This window comes from Arabidopsis thaliana, chromosome 4 (genome assembly GCF_000001735.4).
Source record: "Arabidopsis thaliana chromosome 4, partial sequence".
Classification (NCBI taxonomy): Eukaryota; Viridiplantae; Streptophyta; class Magnoliopsida; order Brassicales; family Brassicaceae; genus Arabidopsis; species Arabidopsis thaliana.
Genome location: NC_003075.7, coordinates 16667807 through 16685001, shown reverse-complemented (window position 1 = coordinate 16685001; position 17195 = coordinate 16667807). Strand labels below are relative to the sequence as shown.

At 36.4% G+C, this 17195-nt stretch overlaps 6 protein-coding genes across 21 annotated transcripts; 3 read left to right on the top strand and 3 right to left on the bottom strand.

The window, feature by feature from the left end:
• Positions 1-73: 73 nt before the first annotated feature.
• On the top strand, positions 74-2422 carry MSI3 (Transducin family protein / WD-40 repeat family protein). The gene is made up of 6 exons (NM_119671.3): positions 74-571; positions 838-1161; positions 1254-1397; positions 1595-1719; positions 1809-1904; positions 1986-2422. Exons 1-6 carry the CDS (start codon positions 251-253, stop codon positions 2248-2250), a joined length of 1275 nt encoding a protein of 424 aa, NP_195231.1. The 5' UTR covers positions 74-250; the 3' UTR covers positions 2251-2422.
• On the bottom strand, positions 2121-4793 carry bZIP19 (Basic-leucine zipper (bZIP) transcription factor family protein). Of its 4 annotated transcripts, NM_001342323.1 has the most exons (5): positions 4392-4679; positions 3425-4293; positions 3103-3225; positions 2760-2816; positions 2444-2666 (listed from the first exon to the last, which is right to left on the bottom strand). In NM_001342323.1, exons 2-3 carry the CDS (start codon positions 4179-4181, stop codon positions 3197-3199), a joined length of 786 nt encoding a protein of 261 aa, NP_001328011.1. In that variant the 5' UTR covers positions 4182-4293; positions 4392-4679; the 3' UTR covers positions 2444-2666; positions 2760-2816; positions 3103-3196. The 4 variants fall into 4 exon arrangements, with proteins under 4 accessions (NP_001320139.1, NP_567974.1, NP_001328011.1 ...); NM_001342321.1 differs by having other exon boundaries at positions 2121-2666; positions 2760-3225; positions 4392-4793; NM_001342322.1 differs by having other exon boundaries at positions 2444-2816.
• A 2002-nt stretch (positions 4794-6795) lies between these two features.
• AT4G35030 (Protein kinase superfamily protein) lies at positions 6796-9625 on the bottom strand. 9 transcript variants are annotated; one of them, NM_001203989.2, is made up of 7 exons: positions 9218-9625; positions 8450-8821; positions 8131-8382; positions 7884-8047; positions 7574-7804; positions 7342-7491; positions 6796-7270 (listed from the first exon to the last, which is right to left on the bottom strand). In NM_001203989.2, the coding sequence occupies exons 2-7, from the start codon at positions 8766-8768 to the stop codon at positions 7040-7042; spliced, it is 1347 nt and encodes a 448-aa protein (NP_001190918.1). In that variant the 5' UTR covers positions 8769-8821; positions 9218-9625; the 3' UTR covers positions 6796-7039. The 9 variants fall into 9 exon arrangements, with proteins under 9 accessions (NP_001190918.1, NP_001328964.1, NP_001328965.1 ...); NM_001342317.1 differs by having other exon boundaries at positions 6824-7270; positions 8933-9620; NM_001342318.1 differs by having other exon boundaries at positions 6824-7270; positions 8450-9042; positions 9218-9620.
• Positions 9253-9474, top strand: AT4G35025 (uncharacterized protein; the record flags this gene model as incomplete). The annotated part of the gene is made up of 1 exon (NM_001125646.1): positions 9253-9474. One exon carries the CDS (start codon positions 9253-9255, stop codon positions 9472-9474), a length of 222 nt encoding a protein of 73 aa, NP_001119118.1.
• A 587-nt stretch (positions 9626-10212) lies between the features above and the next one.
• RAC3 (RAC-like 3) lies at positions 10213-12810 on the bottom strand. Of its 5 annotated transcripts, none has more exons than NM_001203988.2 (9): positions 12759-12810; positions 12148-12170; positions 11728-12036; positions 11336-11423; positions 11142-11251; positions 10976-11039; positions 10813-10877; positions 10666-10731; positions 10213-10566 (listed from the first exon to the last, which is right to left on the bottom strand). In NM_001203988.2, the coding sequence occupies exons 3-9, from the start codon at positions 11824-11826 to the stop codon at positions 10462-10464; spliced, it is 597 nt and encodes a 198-aa protein (NP_001190917.1). In that variant the 5' UTR covers positions 11827-12036; positions 12148-12170; positions 12759-12810; the 3' UTR covers positions 10213-10461. The 5 variants fall into 5 exon arrangements, with proteins under 5 accessions (NP_001190917.1, NP_001327974.1, NP_001190916.1 ...); NM_001203987.1 differs by having other exon boundaries at positions 10231-10566; positions 11728-12043; positions 12148-12218; positions 12582-12810; NM_001342313.1 differs by having other exon boundaries at positions 10813-11039.
• Positions 12811-12813: 3 nt separating this feature from the next.
• Positions 12814-17165, top strand: BGAL11 (beta-galactosidase 11). The gene is made up of 17 exons (NM_119667.3): positions 12814-13237; positions 13331-13426; positions 13525-13637; positions 13723-13789; positions 13879-13971; positions 14063-14206; positions 14288-14382; positions 14475-14580; positions 14663-14866; positions 14960-15127; positions 15207-15382; positions 15461-15570; positions 15642-15751; positions 15832-15942; positions 16025-16129; positions 16216-16710; positions 16793-17165. The coding sequence occupies exons 1-17, from the start codon at positions 13028-13030 to the stop codon at positions 16925-16927; spliced, it is 2538 nt and encodes an 845-aa protein (NP_567973.1). The 5' UTR covers positions 12814-13027; the 3' UTR covers positions 16928-17165.
• The last annotated feature ends 30 nt before the right edge of the window (positions 17166-17195 follow it).

Genomic DNA, 17195 nt, shown 5'->3' with positions numbered 1-17195 from the left:
CAATACTATTTCAATTTCCAGCCTTTCAGCTATAACTTTCGTAACAACAGGTCGTCCTGACATTACTGAAACACAATGTATGCGGTTTTTCATATAAATAAACGTCATGGCGTTTTCGTATAGAACATCGAAAACAGCATTGTTACCCGCTTCATTCCTCCTCTCTCTTTTTGGGCGGGAAACTGTACCAGAAAAAAACCTCAAGAGTGAGAACTGAGAAGAAGAACGATCGAGAGCGAGAGAGAGAGTGATGGCGGCAGAAGAGGGTAAAGATGAGGCGGGATTGGATCAGGTGGAAGAAGAGTTCTCTATTTGGAAAAGGAACACACCTTTTCTCTACGATCTTATGATCTCTCACCCACTAGAATGGCCTTCTCTTACTCTCCACTGGGTTCCTTCGACGCCGATTCCGTACTCGAAAGATCCTTACTTTGCCGTCCATAAGCTTATCCTTGGGACTCATACCTCCGGTGGTGCCCAAGATTTTCTAATGGTCGCCGATGTCGTTATTCCGACACCCGACGCTGAACCAGGATTAGGTGGAAGAGATCAGGAACCTATCGTCCCTAAGGTAATTTACTCCTGGAGATTTCTTCACTTTCTGCGGATTTTTTATAAGTTGTGTTCTGTGCACACCATGTGTTCGACGAAAGTTCTAGCTTTGAGTGAGGACGGAATCAACAACTGTCTTGAGTGTTCTACAAAAGGACTAGCCTTTTCCTTATCGAAAATATTCATGAATTCAGCTTTTATATAAATTCGGACAATTTCTTAGGCACTTGAAAATATGTGAAAACTTATTGGAGACTGAGTTTCTGAAAACTCTATCATTTGCAGGTGGAGATTAAGCAGAAGATACGTGTTGATGGAGAAGTGAACAGAGCGAGGTGTATGCCACAAAAGCCAACTCTTGTGGGTGCTAAAACAAGTGGCTCTGAGGTGTTTCTGTTTGATTACGCCAGACTCTCTGGAAAGCCCCAAACAAGTGAGTGTGATCCTGATCTGAGGCTAATGGGACATGAACAAGAAGGTTATGGATTGGCTTGGAGTTCCTTTAAGGAGGGTTATCTTTTGAGTGGCTCACAAGATCAGAGAATCTGCCTTTGGGATGTCTCAGCGACTGCCACTGATAAAGTTTTGAACCCAATGCATGTGTATGAGGTAACTTGGGAGTAACTTTGTTTATCTTTTTCATGAATCACAGAAGATTTGGGCTTGTTGCATCTGATTTGATCCCTGAGACATGGTTTTAGGGACATCAAAGTATCATCGAAGATGTAGCATGGCACATGAAGAATGAAAACATATTCGGGTCTGCGGGTGATGATTGTCAATTGGTGATATGGGACTTACGGACTAACCAAATGCAACACCAAGTCAAAGTTCACGAGAGAGAGGTATAAACCATCTCTTAACTTTCTACCTCCCTCTTATATCTAATCTACGAATTAGAGGATAATTACTATATACCCAAGATTAATGTCTCGTTTGAATAGATAATTCGAAGTTATGAGCAGATAATTTCTCAGACATGCCAGCTTTGCTTGGTAAACCCTCAAGTGACCATTCTACAACACTATCTTCTGTTTTGCAGATAAACTATCTTTCTTTCAATCCCTTCAATGAATGGGTACTAGCCACAGCTTCCTCAGACTCAACTGTCGCCTTGTTTGACCTTCGTAAGCTGACTGCGCCATTACATGTCCTGAGCAAACACGAGTATGCCTCTCTCATAGTTTCTATTTAAAATTATTTGATCAAATGTTGATGATAAGTGATAACTGAGGACTGGGAGGGCTTTGTTACAGGGGAGAAGTTTTCCAAGTGGAGTGGGATCCCAACCATGAAACAGTGCTTGCATCTTCTGGCGAGGACAGAAGACTCATGGTCTGGGATATCAACAGGTACCATAGTCGATATTTCCCTTTTCATTTGATTCAAAATTGAAATTGGATTAGTTAGTTTCAATTTGGTGGATCGTTCAGGGTTGGGGATGAGCAGCTTGAAATAGAGTTGGATGCAGAAGATGGTCCACCTGAGCTGCTCTTCTCTCATGGAGGCCACAAGGCCAAGATATCAGACTTTGCCTGGAACAAGGACGAGCCTTGGGTCATCTCAAGTGTAGCTGAAGACAACAGTCTTCAAGTCTGGCAAATGGCGGAAAGCATCTACCGCGAAGATGACGAGGATGAGGATGATGATGATGAAGGCAACCAAAATGCACAACATTCCAATGAAAACCAGAAATGATTCAAGTCTTTGGCGGATGATGATGACTTACAATTGTTGTTGTTAACGTGTTTGAGCCAATATATAATAAACAAGTTTGGTGTATGTGCTACCCTAAGTATGAAACGCTCGTTTATTCCAGGACGTCTGTTATGATTCTTGAGTTTAATAATAGTTCAGTAAACCCTATTGCAAAGCCTGATCATGAGATTGGTTCAAGTAAAAGTTAAGCTATATTATCACATTTAAGTCAACAAAGCAACTTGGGATCACAATTGTGAGAACGTTGCAATGTTACAGTAAGGCTAGATCAGAGACAGCCCCTCAAGCTCAATGTACAAAACAGTGTGCTTCATGGGCATACCTTGTTCTTCACCAAGCAACATGATGGTTAGTGGAAGTCGAAATCCTGCCTCTACTACTACTAAATCTGGGTTCTAATCAACAAGATTCAAGAATCCTTAAATATAGTTGTTTTTTTAGTGCATATAAGGTAGGAGATCTCAGGAAGTGAATCTTTTAAAACTCACCTGTCCAGAGATCTCACTCGTGCCACAAAGAAAGACCACACCACCAACCCCTCAAAGCTGTAATTCAGCAGGTACAAAAATTTCATGCATCTTATCAATAACTTTTGTAGTCAAATCAATTCCTACTTGTCATGCATAGAGACAATATTCAATCAACTTCTTCGACATAAACTTAAGAAGAAGCAGCTCAAGTATGAAAACAAATGGCAAGAACACACAGAACATTTGAGTTTGTTGTATTAACAATATATCATCCTTCTAGTTTGTCAAGCTCAACAAGGAAATACAATGGAAGGGAAAGAGAGTCAGAAAACAAAAAACAAAAATGAGGATACAAAGGAACCTGAGCGAAGCTGATCCTGCAGCTGAACTCTACAACTTATTTGGAATACAATATCTATGCTGGTGGAAATAGATAGTACAAGCTTGATGATGCTTCAAACTGCTCTTGATGCACGATGCCCACCTAAGCGATGAGTCAAAAACATAAGTGAGTTCATACAAATTCTATGAGGCAAACTAAATGAGAACGTCACGAATTTGCTTCACATTATAAGACATACTAAGGCAAGAGTTGACCAATAATCAGAGTGAGTAAACAACCTCCGGTTCTAAACCAGAACGATTTACAGAGAAAACTCTAAGGTACAGAATAAAAGTGTCACCTTTTCTCTTATTCGAGACAGATGTATTGACGTTGCTGAATGATCCGTTTCCATTTCCATTTAAGTTCTGATTAGCCATGCATTGTAGCTGATCAAAATCACAACCACTTAACCCTTGGTCATTGATCGAGGCACCTTCTTGGCTATTCACTCCAAACACATTCTGAGGGCAATAAACTTCATCATCACATTGTACATTACAAGGATTCATCATGTGCGAGAAAGAAGGAATATTTGCAGCCATAGGTTTCTGATAAGGAAAAGATCCAATCTCTCCATCTATTCTTCCTCTCAAATCCACAAGCAAACACTTAAGCCTCGAAACCTCAGCTTCCAAGGTAGCCTGATTTTGCAACCTCTTCACCAGCTGCTGATTCACCGCCCTAAGCCTTGCAACCTCATCCTCCAAAGAAGCAGCTTTAGCCTTCTTCTTCTCTCTATACTTTCTAACCGCTTCCCGGTTTCCCAAAGGTCTCTTTTCACCCTTCTTCCCACAAGACTCAGCTGTATCATCAGTAGAAACTTTTTCATCGCTCTCATCCGGGAGAATCTTGGTGTGGACATGGAAGCACGTGTGAGTATGAGTGTTCTCTGGTCCAGTGGGGTTACAGGTGTGAGTGTGGGTACAAGCAGCATTAGTATCCATTAAAAGCCCATCAAAGAAACTATCCATCGAACAATTGCTAGGTGGTAATTCACCCATCTCCGAACTCGAAAACACTTCCTGATTGGAGAAATCAAGCTCACCGTCTTCCATTACTAAAACCCACCAACCACTATTGACCTCACCAATCGATCCTTTCTAGATACAAACTTGCCGAATCAGCTAAAAGAAGTCAAATCTCGAGCTCCCGAATCAATCAAAAACCCTAAATTCACAACAATTCGAGCAATTCAGCAATAGAAAATAGTCATTTTTTACAAAATTTGAGCATCCGAGCCTGTAATTGAGGAAAAAAAAACATACCTTTATAGTCTCTATAGAGCTCCAGATTAGCGATAAGAGGATAAAAGAAAAACCCTAAAGATCGAATTTTTGAGAAGAGTGAAGAGAATGGGAGAGATGAAGTTATAGAGAAAGAGGAATCGGAAAAGTACAAAGGGTCGTTGAATTATAAAGGCGCACTAAACAGATGGCATCGTTTCGGTGGCCGGAGAAAAGACATGAACGTACTACGATAACGATTTCGACTTAGAGAATTCTTTTCTTTTTTTGTAAAAGGCTTTAAAGTAGGTCTTGAACTAAATTTTAATTAGGGTCTTTTAATTATTTCCTTTCCATATATCTATACTATTACTTGAACGTGATTGGAGCTCCTCGTCTTTTATGATTTTTATAATTTGGTAGAGTCAAAACTTTGTATTATCATGATGATAATAGAAGACTAATATGGATGTACAAACAAGTAACATGAAAAAAAAACCAAAAAAAAACAAACCATTGACTTAAAAAGAAACAATAATTTCTATAGTAAGGAAGTTTATTTGTTTTTTCATTTTCTTTCTTTAATTAGTCATGTCCATTTTCAGGACTTGGTTTTGTTGGCTCTTTTTGAATTCTCATTTCTTGCAAATTTTACGTAATACCCTACTAATATTCATGTCAAAGTCAAAAATTCAAAATCTTATAGTTTTTACAAAATAAATATCAGCCTAATTTCTACAACCAAAATCTTTTAAAAAGTTATAGTCCTTACTAATAAGTTCTATGATTTCTTTTTCTTTTGTTTAGTAAAAAACAAACAACATTTGAGACATCGACCCGAAAATGTTGAAGACCACAAAAAGTAGAAAGACAGCTTCGACGTTCATATCATATATATATGTGATATGTGTTTACTCATATACCCGTTGACAATTTTTTATCATGTAGCGCATAAAATTCTATTATAATCTATAATGTTTTTCAAAAACCAAATAACAAAGATTCACAAGAAGAACTTGAATATAGCTTTTGTTAGTAAGATTATATCCAAGTGTTGTAAAATTCCCAATATGTATTGTTGTAATTCATATATTTATAACACAAGTAGGTTCCGTTGTTATAAAAAAACAAATATATCTTTTGTGATTTAAAAATCAAATGGATTGTTTATCACCAGACCTACTTTATCTTTTGTATTAAAAAAAGTGAGACTTAATCATAATCACTATCGACTATCTTCAACTTGTTATTTTTCTTTTTGGAAAGCTTCTATTACTTAAATAGTTGATTGATGTAAACATTAGTGATCGCGAAAGATGTAGCTCTTTTAGGGTTTGTAAAATAAGAGAAAGTTTGATGCAAATTTATATTCTTGTGGCAAGTGGGGGTACTTAATTCATTTATTTATGTATTCGATATTCTCTATGTTTTTGGTTCTTCCTCCGACACCTTTGAAATCAGCTTACCTTTGGCTTTGGATACATGATGATTTATTGAGATCTGATTTTAAGCCTGTTTAAGCTCTAGATTTGTAGATGTGTGAAGATATACTCATTTTAACCATTACAAAAAAACAACTCGTACAACGTAGATCTCCTCTTGAACATATGAACACTAATATAGAAGACGCATAAATGTTAGGCGACAGTAAGATGCTCTAATTTCAGGCATTGCGGAGGTCTACGAATATTAAAGAAAATACCAAGATGCTCAAATCGAATTAGGTCTTAGTTAACGTGTCAATTTCACATTTGTAGACCATTCGCCTTCTATAGTCCTGTACTCCTATTTAGCTTAAAATATAAAATATTTTAATTGATAACAAATTAAACAATACTCAGAACATTAGAGCCAACATTACCATTAGAACAAAAAAAAAAATTATGCCGACCCGTAAACGCCAAATAAATTAGCATAACCCATTGACGTATACATGTAATAATGAATAATATATATAGTTACTATTATATGTTACGAAAGTCGTCCAAGCAATAATATAATCCCTCATGTTATATATATAATATATATGATTATGTTTGACAAAATAAAAAATGATTATATACACCATGAAATAGTCTGCTAGTCCTCTTTCTTATCTTTCTGGTTGTAACAGTTTCGTATTTTTTCTTTGTAAACTTTTCTTTCATTTATTTAAGAAAACCGTTTAACAAAAAAAAGAAATAGTCAGATTTTAAAGATCTCAAGCAACCCGAATACATACGGACAAATATATATACGAAAAATAATGTGGCATGTCTCAAGCCATCAATTTATTCTAACCAGACTTCTTACATAAATTTGCTTCGATAAGAGTTAAACAAAATTACGCACTTCGATGAAATTAAACATATATGTAGTTACTTCAAGTTTGTGAGTGCTTCCTTAAAAAGTTAGTATTTCATCCGAAAACTTAGTAACATTCCCTAGATCTAAAGTAGGTTTTTAGAGAATTTTTCGATTTTGATTAATTCAGAAAAACGAAAACATAAGATATGGCACTTTGAGGAAATGCCTAATAAAGATAGGCATAGTTGATATTGAGAATGATTCGTCTTGGGAATGAATTTTCTGGTCCAGATAACAGCAGGGAGCTCAGGTCTAACATAAAGTTATCAAGTAAACTCCATACACTAAGAAACAAACCTCTAACCTAAGTACCTAACCTCTCTATTAGCTAAAAGCATAATTCCTTATGTTTGAAGCTCCCTAGATGAACAAGTAGAAGAAAAAAGGCTGTTGTTACTTCTCTCCATGCTGCTGATTGATGCAGTTTCATCGTCTTCCACCTCAAGCATCGCAAGGTTTAAGTGTAATTCTGTGCTGGAATTCGGGTAAACCTCGTCATCGAAGCAATCTTCATTTCCTTCTTCTTCCATAATCCATTTCCCGGCTTCGTTTTCATCTCTTAGTAGCCTCAGTATCTGAAGAAACGTTAAAGATTAGTTCTTGCATGAGGGACTTAGCTTTCTTAAGGAATGAAACAAAATCTTACTTGTCTTATATTGGGACGATGTGTGGCTGATCTTGTGAGGCAATGTGAAGCAGCAAGTACCATTCTTTGAAACTGAGACTCGTCGAATATATCTGTAACGTCTGGATCCAACAGTACTTTTAAATTTCCGGTATCAATCAAAGGCTTTGCCTGCATTCCAAGGTATCTTTTCTTAGGTTTCACGAAGTGTTGCTTATGCTACAAGTAACCAGCGCAGAAGAAAACAACTTACCCACATTACCAAACTCTCTTGTCCTCTAGGATTCTGAGGTGAAATAGGATTTCTTCCAGAAATGAGTTCAAGCAGAACCACTCCAAAGGCGTAAACATCAACTTTATCACTGACTTTTCCATACATGAAGTACTCCGGTGCAAGATATCCAAATGTTCCCACCACATCACCTTGTATCGAATATCGAGAAGATGTTGTCGGTCCCCACATCGACAGACCAAAATCTGACAGCTATTCTCATAATCATAAGAAATACACTCGGTCTCTTATGAAAATTAACATATAAATCAAAGCTAGAAGCTTACATTACCTGAGGTTGGAGCTCAAGTGATAGAAGGACGTTAGAAGTTTTGACATCTCTATGAATCACTGGCTTAGAACATCGGTTATGAAGATAGTCTAATGCTTCCGCCAACCCGATAGCTATCTTGAATCTCTCTTCCCATGATAATACATACTTTCCCTTTTGCTTACCTGCAGAATCAATCATAACACATTTCACACTTTATACCAAATCAATCAGAATCTTAAACATAAGTTGAGAGTGTTGTGTTTACCGTGAAGGGTTTCTTCTAAACTTCCTGTGTTTGAAAGATTGTAAACGGAGATTAGTTCATTGTCTTGGACACAAACACCAAGTAACGGTGAGATGTTTTGGTGACTCAAAGAAGAGATAATGTTGATTTCATGAACGAAATTTGTCATTGCTTCTTTAGATGATGACTTCAAGATTTTCACTGCAATGCCTTTTCCATCTTCAAGAATCCCTCGGTACACTTCGTTGCATCCTCCTTTCCCAATCACATTCTCTGTCATGTAAAAGCAAATATCAATACAAACTCATCAGGAGAAGCAGAGAAAAAAAAAACAGAGTACCTTGAGAGAAATCTGATGTTGCTTTCCTAAGAACATTGTAGTTGAACCATTTGTTATTGTCTCTCAATATGTCCTTGATTTGTTTCTTTATCAAGCTTGTCTCATAGTTTAGAGTCTGTTGATGATTTGGAAACCGTTCAGGTAAGCTCATGACCCAATTGACCACTGAGACTTTTCGTGTGTGCCATTTGTGAACTTGTTGTGGTGTCCCTAAACTTGCTCTTTTAAGAAATGGCCAACCTGGTTTCTCGTCTAGTAATATGTCTATCGATGGAAGTGAAACTGATCTTCCTGAAATTCTCCTCTTTTCTTCACCCATCTTCCTGAAACTTCCTTCTCACACTTCTCCTTTAAACTCAATTTCTTCTTTTGCTGCATAAGTAACAGAGGAAATCAAACAAACAAAAACTCCATTGAAACAAGTGATTTGTGTCAATTATGCAGAAGAAGACGTAGATTTAAAAGATAAACAATGAGCATTACCGGACAAGATAGTGATACCAAAACTCGTTGTACATACATCTATTATTAAATTTGGTCTTTAAATAATAAGAATCGAAAATCTGCCGCCATGTACCATCAGCATTGTGTAACTGCTACGACTAAGAAAGATCGATGATTGACCAGAAAATAAACAAATATACATTAAAGGACATGATTTATCTCAGACGTAAATGTTGATCTTCTTCTATCATCTTATGGGTGAATCATAGAGAGATGGACTCAATTTGTTAAATGAAATGAGTTTATAATCAAATAAAAACCTACCGGATCAAGAACATTACGTACGAACACAAGTGAGAATGAAAGTGTCGGCGAGAGAGAGAAAGAAAAGGAGTGAGCAAACAAAGAGACAACACCGAGTTTTGTTTTTAAGAGTTTTACAAGAAAAGGAAAAAAAGTTAGTTAGGGGAAAAAATAGCGGGAAACCGTCGATATCCGGTGAGTCAAAGGGGATTTGTGAGTGTGTAGCCACCGGCTATTGCGGGTTAAACGTAACGAACACGCCTCGACTTAAGCCTTGAAGGCAGCCTCCTCCGTACGGCAATGGCTCGAGAATTAAATGAACTAAGTCCCGTGCACACTACGCACTTTTCTTCTTCATATATTTAAAAAAACTTCCACTTTCTTTATGAAGATCTCAGTTATTATTTTCTGATGTTTAATTGATTTGTTAACATATTTTACTAGCAGCATGTGAATTTATGTTTTTCACAAGAATAATGCAAATTCTTAAGTGATTGAAAGACATATTAGGTGAATATTAGTTCACTAAACGTCATGACACATATCTAATCATTTCAATTAGTTTAGGAATCGAATAATACGTGGGTCTAAATCAAGGGGCAGATAACGCAAAGAAAGAGATTGATCAACAAACATATATGTTTGGTAAAGAGAAGCCAAGCTTATTCACCATAAATTTTATTTAATCAATGATTTATTTTTCCTTTTTTTTGTCTTTTCCGGTGAGAGTTAAAATCAATCATTCTATTATCTCCAAGGGGAAAACGTCTAGTCAATAAGCAAAATGAATATCAAATAAATTTGATTAAAAATGTAAAATCAAAAGTTTTGAGGTTCTGAAATCATTGAAGATTATAGTCTAAAGATCAGGTTAGGTCTATGTGGAATTGATATGTATGGAAGACACTCTGGCTCATTCAGAAGGTTTCAAATAAGCTGGTTTAGATACTATTGTCCAAGAAAGACAAGTGCTCTCTCATTCTCATTGGTTCGCGCGTGTAAGCTCTCATTGTCTTTAGGTTTGGAACATAATCCTTAAGACAATTGGTGTGAATCTAGGAAACAGAGAAATCAAGGATTCGTGGTATATTTACAGATCAAAATGCAAACAAGAATACAAATACTTGTTACTAGTTCTTCAACTTTTGTCATTTTCAGACTACAAACAACAGATTTTTGATTCCTTGGGTAAACAAGTTATGAAAAAGGAGAAAACAAATACTTATAGCTCTAATTCTCCTGTTGATTCCTTTCTTCTTGTTGAATCAGAGTATAGAACAACCTTTCTGAGATTTTCTCTTCTTCTTCTTCTTGTTTTTTGGTGGCTGGAGAACGACCTTGATAGCCGCATCAAACACTGCTTTCACATTCTGTTGAACAGATAACAGATATAGGAATCATCAGCAGATTCAATTGGCGGTTTTAGACAGGTAAAGATTAGATAAAGATATTGACTCTCAGGTTAATACCTGTTGAGTTTTTGCACTGCATTCGATATAAGCAGGCGCCCCAATCAGCTTCTTTAGTTCTTCACCCTGTTTTGATACCATCAAAATATGAAACATGCAGAATATTAACACCTAGGATTCAGTTTAGAAAGATAATGAGAAAGGTACCTGAGCGGTAGAGATAGGCACAGCACCAGGGTGCTCGGCAAAGAATTGCTTATCATCTCGAAGATCTGTACGAGACTCAGTCATCAAAATATCAGAAGAGTTCCCCAAAACAGAAAACCCCCGATAATCAGGCGATTAAGAGTTGAGCTAAGAAAAAACCAACCAAGCTTTGTTCCAACGAGGATGATGGGAACACCAGGAGCATAATGTCTCAGTTCAGGAACCCACTAAGAATCAAAAGCAAGATACCAAATGTATTCTATCAGAATCACTGAATGTAAACTGAATAAAACAGGAAAGAAGTTTCAGGAGAAGACCACAGATCAAACCTTTTTAGAAACATTTTCATAGCTAGCTTTGCTGACAAGTGAGAATGCAAGTAAGAAGACATCTGCACCGCGATAGCTCAAAGGTCTTAGTCTATTGTAGTCCTCTTGCCCTGTTTCACCAAGTCAAAAACACAAATGACTCTCTGGAAGAGGAGGAAATTCAAAAGACAAAAAAATCCAAGGTAACAACTTGCCTGCAGTATCCCACAATCCCAAGTTGATAGTGTTGCCATCAACAATCACATTGGCACTGAAATTATCGAACACAGTTGGCACATAATCCTGTCACATAGAAAATTCCACTAAAACATCAGCTACAAAATCTCCTTACAGAAAGTTACCTAACACTCTTTCTAAGATCATTAAACAGATCAACAACATTGCTACGGTACATGAATCTCTGAGTCTCTCAAATCCTAAAGATCACATCAGTACATTCACTAAGGTAGCAGAAAGAAGAAGACTTTAAGAAAACCTAACAAATACTTGTGACTAAATCCAACTCATAAGCTTCAACAACAAAACCAACTTCACCAAGCTAAAATTTCACGAAATCAAAGTAAAAGAAGAGAACTTTAAAGCTAACCGTGGGGAAAGTGTTGCTAGTGTAGGAGATGAGAAGACAAGTCTTTCCAACAGCACCGTCGCCGACAGTGACACACTTGATAAACCTTGAAGCACTCATCTTTCTCTCCTTCTTCAAACTTCAAAAACCCTAATTTGTTCACGAATTGGGGATTTTTGACTAAAGAGAGAGAGAGTGAGGTTCTTTAAAGAGAAAGAAGACAAAGAAATAGCTGCTGAAAGTCTCTCCCAGACTAGAGTCTTCCTAATTTTTACTACTCATCCTCACATGCACCTCAATTTCTTGGTCTTCTTCTTCCTTTTTTTTCTTCTTTTTACTAAAATTTTATAAAATAGCATTTCTTCTTAGATAGTGCGTTTCCCAACATAAGACCCTACAAAAATTTATGGGATGAAAATTATAATAATAATTTCTATGTACTTTTTTTTTTTTTTTTTTTTAAACTTCGTTTTCATCTAATACTATGCAGCCCATATACTAAATGCCTAAATCTATACATATTTAGATTGATCTTTAAATATCAATAAAAAATTTAGCTAAATTTTGACTGGTTTAGAGGATTTTTCCGATGTGTCATTAGGATTATACAACTATGGTTTAAATATCAATAAAAAATATAGCTGGTTTTACAATGCAATATGATTGGAGTGTTAATTTTTATTGATCAGCCTCCTTTGGATACATATTCTTCTGTTACATGTTAAATGATAATATTTTTGTCCCGGTATGTTGAAGTAAACATTAAAAATGTACATACAACTTCTCTAAGAAATAAATGTTGAGACACTAAAAAAAACGTGAACTTAAGGTCAATATTTAATATTTTTATAACCAATCACGGTATAAAGGCTTACCTTTTGAATCTGTCTAGCTAGTTATTGACCGTTAATTTTAAAAACACTTATTGACCGTTAAAGAATCTGTTATGGGGACCCAAAAAAAACGAATGGTAATTTCACTAATTTGTTATGTTATGTCCAACATAATAGGCGAAGAATAGGGTGAAACCAACATTTAAAAATAGCAAAAACAAATTAAAAAAAAAAAATCGAAAAGGAAAAATGAAGAGAGTTTCAAAGTTACAACGGTGGATTCTATTTCAGACGCGTAAATTTCTCCGGAAACCTGAAAACCTGAGTGCGAAACATTCTCTTATATCATCCTCTTTTCTGAAAGCTTGTTATTTGAGCTCTCCTTGTTTTTTATTCCTCCGACAAGGACGAGGTTCCAAGAGAACTTAGCTTCTTGTTCTACGTACGACACCAAAAATTAATTCAAAAAAGAAAAAGAAGAGAGTTCAATGAGAAAACATTCTCTTGATCGATGGCTTTTAACAGCTGTTCTTGTCGTTCTCCTCTCGTCTTCTTCCTCCTTCGCGGCCAAGAAGGACGCCAAGAAGAAGAAGAAGAGTAATAAGGAGGTGACATATGATGGAACCTCTTTGATCATCGATGGCAAAAGAGAGCTTCTTTATTCTGGCTCTATTCATTACCCGAGAAGCACTCCGGAAGTATTTATTGAATCACATAATCTCTGTTTTTCTAAAACGTTTTTTTTTTTTTTTTGTATATTGAGATTATTGTGTCATTTGGGTTTGGTTTAGATGTGGCCAAGTATCATCAAGAGAGCCAAGCAAGGCGGTTTGAACACGATTCAGACATACGTTTTCTGGAATGTACATGAGCCTCAACAAGGAAAGGTAATTCATAACCAAAAACTGATCTATATATAGAACATATAAAACACGCATGCATGAATCTTTAGGATTCATAATGTATTTTGTGTTGCGTTCATCAGTTCAACTTTTCGGGACGAGCTGATTTGGTGAAGTTCATAAAGTTGATTCAAAAGAATGGAATGTATGTGACCTTAAGGCTTGGACCGTTCATCCAAGCTGAATGGACTCATGGGTAATAATGCATTGCTTCTTCTTCTTTTTCGGCGTTCTCAAGATCTTCATTTTAACATTTTATATGATCTCTTTGTGATGATCAGAGGACTTCCTTATTGGCTTAGAGAAGTTCCTGGAATTTTCTTCCGTACAGACAATAAACAATTCAAGGTATTATACATAGAATTACTATATATATGTCAATGTGTGTTTTGTTACAATTAGATATATTACAAGATATGACCATAAAAATATTGCAGGAGCATACAGAAAGGTATGTACGGATGATACTCGACAAAATGAAGGAGGAAAGATTGTTTGCGTCACAAGGAGGCCCCATTATATTAGGACAGGTGACAACAAAGAAAAGAGAAACCTATATATTTATATATGATTTGAAAAATGTTATAAAATGATGAGTTTTGGAATGAATATGAATTGCAGATAGAAAACGAATATAGCGCGGTTCAACGTGCATATAAACAAGACGGGTTAAACTACATTAAATGGGCATCTAATTTGGTGGACTCAATGAAACTCGGGATCCCATGGGTTATGTGCAAGCAGAACGACGCTCCTGATCCTATGGTAAAGTTCATTTTTACATGATTGTGTTTTATCCGAATGAGGAAGAAAGTTTTAAAATATTTGAAAACACTGTGGAAACAGATCAATGCTTGTAATGGAAGACATTGCGGTGATACTTTCCCCGGTCCAAACAGAGAAAACAAACCATCTTTATGGACTGAGAATTGGACTACTCAGTGAGTTTGTTTTTCTTACTCTTGAATTAAACATGTAAAAACCTTAGGTTCATTCATATAAGTGTTGAATATCTTGCCAATTTCTTCAATAGGTTCCGCGTGTTTGGTGATCCGCCAACTCAAAGATCAGTAGAAGATATCGCGTATTCAGTTGCTCGATTCTTCTCCAAGAACGGAACCCATGTCAACTACTACATGGTAAAAATTATGATCCATTCGAGTTAACCATATATGCAAAAATGATTGTCAAAATTCTCAAAATGGTTCTTTAATCTTGTAGTACCACGGAGGGACTAACTTTGGAAGAACCTCTGCACATTATGTGACCACTAGATACTACGATGATGCACCTCTTGATGAATATGGTTTAGAGAAAGAGCCTAAGTATGGTCATCTTAAGCATCTTCACAACGCTCTTAACCTCTGCAAGAAGCCACTTCTTTGGGGTCAGCCTAAAACCGAGAAACCTGGAAAAGATACAGAGGTATTAGCATATATGCATGTACACATACAAACAGACTCTGATTTGTTTTTTCAAAATGCTTAAAGGATTCAACTTTTTGGTGTGTAATAACAGATTAGATACTACGAACAACCTGGAACCAAAACTTGTGCTGCTTTCTTGGCTAACAACAATACTGAAGCTGCAGAAACCATCAAATTCAAGGGCAGAGAATACGTGATCGCGCCTCGTTCTATTAGTATTCTTCCCGATTGTAAAACTGTTGTTTACAACACTGCACAGGTGAAGAAAACATTAAATACCGGTTTATTTGAGCAAAAAAAACAGAGTTTTAACAAGTTCTTGTTTGTTATTGGACCAGATTGTTTCTCAACACACTTCAAGGAACTTTATGAAGTCTAAAAAGGCAAACAAGAAGTTTGATTTCAAAGTTTTCACAGAGACATTGCCTAGTAAACTCGAAGGTAACTCATACATACCCGTTGAGCTTTATGGTTTGACTAAAGACAAGACAGACTATGGATGGTACACAACAAGGTAAAGAATTTACTTTTATGTGATTGTTTATTGAATATATAAAAGAAGAGAATTTTGAAGTTGAATTTTGCTTTGCAGCTTCAAGGTTCACAAGAATCACTTACCTACCAAGAAAGGAGTTAAGACTTTTGTGAGGATTGCTAGTCTTGGACACGCGTTGCACGCTTGGCTTAACGGAGAATACCTTGGTAAGAATTTGTGCAAGAATGATCTACAAGTACTACAACAATGAGCTATAATAATGATATCTTCTTAACAGGAAGTGGACATGGAAGCCACGAAGAGAAGAGTTTTGTTTTCCAAAAACAGGTTACACTAAAAGCAGGAGAGAATCATCTTGTAATGCTTGGTGTTCTCACAGGATTCCCAGTAAGTAATTAACAAACATAATTCAATATCTATAGATGAAGATTTGTTTCGTTAATGTTTGGGATTTTTGGTTCTTACAGGACAGTGGATCTTACATGGAGCATAGATACACCGGTCCTCGTGGTATTTCCATCTTAGGATTGACTTCTGGAACACTTGATCTCACTGAGAGCAGCAAATGGGGAAACAAGGTTTATAAACAATTTCTCCGTTATTGTATTTCAACATTGAGTATGCATTTCCTTCTTCTGATCCGTTTTTTTCGATCATTAGATCGGTATGGAAGGTGAAAAACTTGGAATCCACACTGAGGAAGGTTTAAAGAAGGTCGAATGGAAAAAATTCACCGGAAAAGCACCAGGACTTACATGGTACCAGGTAAGAGACAAAAACAAAAATCAAACTATACAGAGTATGATTGGTATGATATGTAGAAGTTTTCTAAGGAATGTGAAACATTGCAGACATACTTTGATGCACCAGAGAGCGTAAGCGCAGCAACGATTCGCATGCATGGAATGGGAAAAGGGTTGATTTGGGTGAACGGAGAAGGCGTTGGAAGATATTGGCAATCGTTCTTGTCTCCATTAGGTCAACCTACACAAATAGAGTATCACATCCCTAGATCTTTCTTAAAGCCCAAGAAGAACCTTCTTGTTATCTTTGAGGAAGAGCCTAATGTGAAGCCTGAGCTTATGGACTTTGCCATCGTTAACAGAGACACTGTTTGTTCTTACGTTGGAGAAAACTACACTCCAAGTGTTAGACACTGGACTAGGAAGAAAGATCAAGTTCAAGCCATCACAGATAACGTGAGTCTCACGGCTACTCTTAAATGCTCAGGCACTAAGAAGATCGCAGCAGTTGAGTTCGCTAGCTTCGGAAACCCTATTGGTGTTTGTGGAAACTTCACACTTGGTACTTGTAATGCTCCTGTTTCAAAGCAAGTCATCGAGAAGGTAAAATATTATATCTTGTTTCTTCTTGCTATATAGTTTGTACCTTATGATAGGAGTAACCAATAAAAAAAATCTATTGCAGCACTGTTTGGGGAAAGCTGAATGTGTGATTCCGGTGAACAAGAGCACGTTTCAACAAGACAAGAAGGATTCATGTAAGAACGTTGTGAAGATGCTTGCCGTGCAAGTCAAGTGTGGTCGTGGGAAGAAGAACTGAAGAGTGTATATCATCACATTACATATGGTTCATGTATTGTGTTTAGTAGACCAATTTCAAAGTGTTGTGACATCGATTTTTGTCGTTCTGTTTGTATTTGATTTCTTCAATTTAACTCTAATACACGAGTAATATATTCGAATATGATCCAGAAAACATAAATCACCGGAAAAAATAATGGTTTATGTCCATTTTTATTCAATGTTTCCATTTTACAAAATTTAAGGAATGAACATGCACGCTGTTTAACAAATAACTAGCAAACTCG

Excerpts from the sequence above, each read along its gene's own strand:
- MSI3 (NM_119671.3), top strand. The coding sequence starts at position 251 with ATGGCGGCAGAAGAGGGTAAAGATGAGGCGGGATTGGATCAGGTGGAA. Across the intron at positions 572-837 it reads AGGAACCTATCGTCCCTAAG|GTGGAGATTAAGCAGAAGAT; the intron begins GTAATTTACTCC and ends TATCATTTGCAG. Across the intron at positions 1,398-1,594 it reads TCAAAGTTCACGAGAGAGAG|ATAAACTATCTTTCTTTCAA; the intron begins GTATAAACCATC and ends TCTGTTTTGCAG.
- bZIP19 (NM_119670.5), bottom strand. The coding sequence starts at position 4,181 with ATGGAAGACGGTGAGCTTGATTTCTCCAATCAGGAAGTGTTTTCGAGT. Across the intron at positions 3,226-3,424 it reads TGTCTCGAATAAGAGAAAAG|GTGGGCATCGTGCATCAAGA; the intron begins GTGACACTTTTA and ends CTCATCGCTTAG.
- AT4G35030 (NM_001203989.2), bottom strand. The coding sequence starts at position 8,768 with ATGGGTGAAGAAAAGAGGAGAATTTCAGGAAGATCAGTTTCACTTCCA. Across the intron at positions 8,383-8,449 it reads AACATCAGATTTCTCTCAAG|AGAATGTGATTGGGAAAGGA; the intron begins GTACTCTGTTTT and ends TTTACATGACAG. Across the intron at positions 7,492-7,573 it reads AAGAGAGTTTGGTAATGTGG|GCAAAGCCTTTGATTGATAC; the intron begins GTAAGTTGTTTT and ends CTTGGAATGCAG.
- RAC3 (NM_001203988.2), bottom strand. The coding sequence starts at position 11,826 with ATGAGTGCTTCAAGGTTTATCAAGTGTGTCACTGTCGGCGACGGTGCT. Across the intron at positions 10,878-10,975 it reads CCTCGTTGGAACAAAGCTTG|ATCTTCGAGATGATAAGCAA; the intron begins GTTGGTTTTTTC and ends AGTCTCGTACAG. Across the intron at positions 10,732-10,812 it reads TGCCTATCTCTACCGCTCAG|GGTGAAGAACTAAAGAAGCT; the intron begins GTACCTTTCTCA and ends GTATCAAAACAG.
- BGAL11 (NM_119667.3), top strand. The coding sequence starts at position 13,028 with ATGAGAAAACATTCTCTTGATCGATGGCTTTTAACAGCTGTTCTTGTC. Across the intron at positions 14,383-14,474 it reads ACTGAGAATTGGACTACTCA|GTTCCGCGTGTTTGGTGATC; the intron begins GTGAGTTTGTTT and ends TTTCTTCAATAG. Across the intron at positions 15,128-15,206 it reads TTGTTTACAACACTGCACAG|ATTGTTTCTCAACACACTTC; the intron begins GTGAAGAAAACA and ends TTATTGGACCAG.